The sequence below is a fragment of the Priapulus caudatus genome, unplaced genomic scaffold (genome assembly GCF_000485595.1).
Source record: "Priapulus caudatus unplaced genomic scaffold, Priapulus_caudatus-5.0.1 Scaffold823, whole genome shotgun sequence".
Taxonomy (NCBI): Eukaryota; Metazoa; Priapulida; class Priapulimorpha; order Priapulimorphida; family Priapulidae; genus Priapulus; species Priapulus caudatus.
The window spans coordinates 1-3,666 of NW_014577884.1; the positions used below are offsets into that span (position 1 = coordinate 1).

General features: G+C 47.7%; 1 protein-coding gene across 1 annotated transcript in view; it reads right to left on the reverse strand.

The window, feature by feature from the left end:
* Nucleotides 1-2,276: 2,276 nt before the first annotated feature.
* Nucleotides 2,277-3,666, reverse strand: part of LOC106813778 (plectin-like) — a 39,928-nt gene continuing 38,538 nt past the window's right edge. The window contains exon 3 of the mRNA XM_014817998.1: nucleotides 2,277-2,863. Coding sequence (XP_014673484.1) covers nucleotides 2,708-2,863 — 156 coding nt within the window. The 3' untranslated portion in view covers nucleotides 2,277-2,707. The remainder of the gene's footprint in view (nucleotides 2,864-3,666) is intronic.

The window sequence follows — 3,666 nt, forward strand, 5'->3', positions numbered from 1 at the left end:
CGTTCCGTGCGTAGCAACACGCGTGTGGCATTCGTTGGATTTTTTAACATGGTGCTGCTCTGATATACGCTCTGTATGCGCCCTGTATACGCGCAGCGCGGGCTAGCAACCACGCTGTGCATTCGTTTCGAGCAGAGTGTTGGCGAAGCCCGTGTCGCAACTCGCTAGCTTCTCCCAAATTCCTGACAAAGTTTTGGTGGGCACAACGACGCAGTGATCTATGTTTCCATTTTTTTGATTGAATTTTCAGGTGTGCGCGGGCCGTTGCGTGTGTATGTGATGACTGGGCCTTTACATCTAGCTAGGTCGTCTGCGACTTACAATCTCGCTTGTGTCTCGCTTATTCGCTGGTTAGTGTCTCGCTTACAGTCTCGCTAGTTGTCTCGCTTGTGTCGTCGCTTACATCGTATGCTGAGTGCTCTAGGCTTGACGTGTCTCGCCTTGGGTGTCTCACTTACATCTCGCTAGTGTCTCGTCTTACATCTAGTAGTGTCTCGCTTACATCTCGCTTGTTCTCGCTTTAATACTAGCCTAGCTGTTCTCGCTTACATTCTCGTAGGTGTCTCGCTTACATCATCGTAGTGTCTCGCCTTACATCTCGCCTAGCTGGCTCTCGCTTGTCGCTCGTTGTTGTGTCTCGCTTACATCTAGTATTGGGTCTCGCTTGTGTCTCGCTTGGGTGTCTCGCTTACATCTAGCTAGTTGTTCTTGCTATACATCTCGCAGAAGTCGCGCTTACATCCGCTACTGTGTTCGCGGTTACATCTCGCCTAGTGTCTCGCTTACATCTCGTTGTGTCCTCGCTTACATCTCGCTAGTGTCTCGCTTACAGTCTCGCCCTTTGTGTCTCGCTTACATCTCCGTAGTGTACTCGCTTTACATCCTCGCTGGGAGTGTCTCGTTGTGTCTCGCTAGGTGTGCTCGCTTACATCTAGCTAGGTGTCTTGCTTACATCTCGCAGACGGTCGCGCTTACATCGGTGCGCTTGTGGTCTGCTTACATCTCGCTAGGTGTCTCGGCTTACATCTCGCTAGGTGTCTCGCTGTAAATCTTAGCTAGTAGTTTTTCGGCCTTACGATCTCGCTCTGTGTCTCGCTGTACATCTCGCTAGTGTCTCGCTTACATCTCGCTTGTGTCTGCGCTAGTGTCTCTGCTTACATCCTCGCTAGCTCGTCCTCGCTTGTTGTCTCGCTAGGTGCTCTCCGGCTCGTACATCTCCACTAGTGTCTCGCCTTACCATCTAGCTATGTTGTCCTCGCTTACATTCTGCGCCTCGTGTCTCGCTCCACATCTCAGCCTAGCCTGTCTCGCCTATCATCTCGCTAGTTGTCCTTCGCTTGTGTCTCGACTCTGTGTCTCGCTTACATCTAGCTAGCGGCTGTCTCGCCTTGGTTGGTGCGGTGTGTCTCGCTTCAATCTTAGCTAGTGTCTCGCTTTTGTGTCTCGGTTAGTGTCTTCGCTTACATCTCTGCTAGTGTCTCGCTTACACTCTAAGCTGGGAGTGTCTCGCTTACATCTCGCTTGTGGTGCAAGTTTCGCTTACATCTCCAGCTAGTGTCTCGCTTTAGTGTCTCGCTTGTGATCTCGCTGTGTCTCGCCTTACATGCTAGCTAGTGTCGCGCTGTGGTGGTCTCGCTATGTGTCCTCGTTGTGTCGTCGCCTGTACATCTAGCTAGTGTCTTCGCTTACATTCTCGCCAGAGGTCCGCGCCTCAGGTCGTTAGCCCAGGTGAGAGCGCGTGGGCGATTGACTCATCCATTAACAGTGCGATTAATCTATATTACCTGCGGGCGGTCACCGCGCCCCGCACGTCTCCGGCCGCACACACCACCCTGCCCAGCGGCCCTCATCGGCAGCGTGCAAAACCCACGCCAGGATGCCGTTTCCTAGACTGACACCGCACGTCGACGCTGCTCCATCACGCACCCCCTCGTCGACGCAGCAACGGGGACTTGCGGGTCAGGCTAACAGTGGTTGATCGTTAAGAGTTATATTATTATCTGAAGGCTATTGAGAAATGATCGCTCGTCTGCGGTTTTGCGGCCACGGAATTTCGCGTAGGGAATCGAGTGCGTGGATGCGCGTCTTCGCAAGTCTAGAGTTAGCACGCGAGGGGGAGATGGCGGTGGGGCGAGGGGGGGGTGTGTTATTTAGTGAGGGATTTCCTGTGTGGATTTTGCGCTCACGTACGTATGTTATTAATCGACGAAAAACAATTGCGTTGTTGTGGCAGGTTTTGAATTTGTTTTCTAGCCGATCATGTTTTGACTGTCTGCTTTGGATCGGCCATCTGCTTTTGGATTACAATAAATCATGATTCTAGTGCGTCGTCTATAGCTTGGCTACACAAACATCAACTATCCGGGCCTCTGTCTCAGTCTATATCAAGTATAAGGGCTCAGTCCTAGTTTATGTCAGTCTCAGAATCAATCTCAGTCTATGTTAGTCTCAGTCTCAGTCTCAGTGCAAGTCTCAATTTAGGTCTCAGCTTGAACTTCTCTCAGACTCACCCCAGGTCTGAGTTTATTCTCCAGAAGCATTAGTCTGGGTTCGTTCAGGCCATAGAAATATATAGATATAGAAACACGCCTATCTAGTATACATCTCACTAGCACGTTATTTCTATGGTTCTGACATAGGCCTTGGCTTCGGTTATCGTCTAGCTCTTGGTATCAGTCTCAGGCTAGGCTTCAGTCTAAGCCTCAGTCTACACCTCTGACTCTGTCTCAATCTCAGCATCAGTCTCAGTCTGCCGCATGTGTGTGGTACTCACCAGCTGGTCTCCTGACAGCACCTGGATGAGCATGATGAGACTGTGTCCATTCCTAAGGTCTTCATACAGATCGTCCACCCGGCAGTCACACTGTAACACACATAAATAAATAAATAAATATATATATACATTATACCATATACCATATACCTTATACCATATACTCATATACTCACACCTTATACCTTATACTTATACCTTATACCATATACTCATATATACTCACATCTCACACCTTGTACCCCCCACCTTAATACCTTAATACCTTATACTCACACCTCACACCTTATATCCTACACCTTACATTGTATACCTTATACCTTACACCTAGCTTACATTGAATACCTTATACCTTACACCTAGCTTACATTATATACCTTGTACTTACACCTTACATCTTATATCCTACACCTTACATTGTATACCTTAATTATACCTTACACCTTACATCTTATACGTCACACTAATTTGTACATTAAACGTACTTATAGCTGGCAGTCACAATGCCGAGACAACATAAATACTAGTATGCTTTCACTTCCCACCTCATGCAACATTCATTTCATCATACCTTACACCATCGCAATTAAGTGTTTACTTATCCATGACTCTATTTACTTGACGAATAACACTAAAGGCACTGTGGTGTGTTTCATAAATAGCGCAAAACGCACAAGGTCGTTAAGATAAGGATAATGTTCGAAAGCTGAATTCTAAATAGGTACCGGAAAATGCAACAATGGCCGTCGTGGGGAAATCTACTACTCTGTGTTTACTATAGGGTATAGCCGTCAAACCGCTCCCAGATCAACGTCTGGCAGGTTTAACCCTATACGTACTCACGCTTCACAAATACTTAATCGTGACTGCTTTTCTTATGTGACCGTGAACTA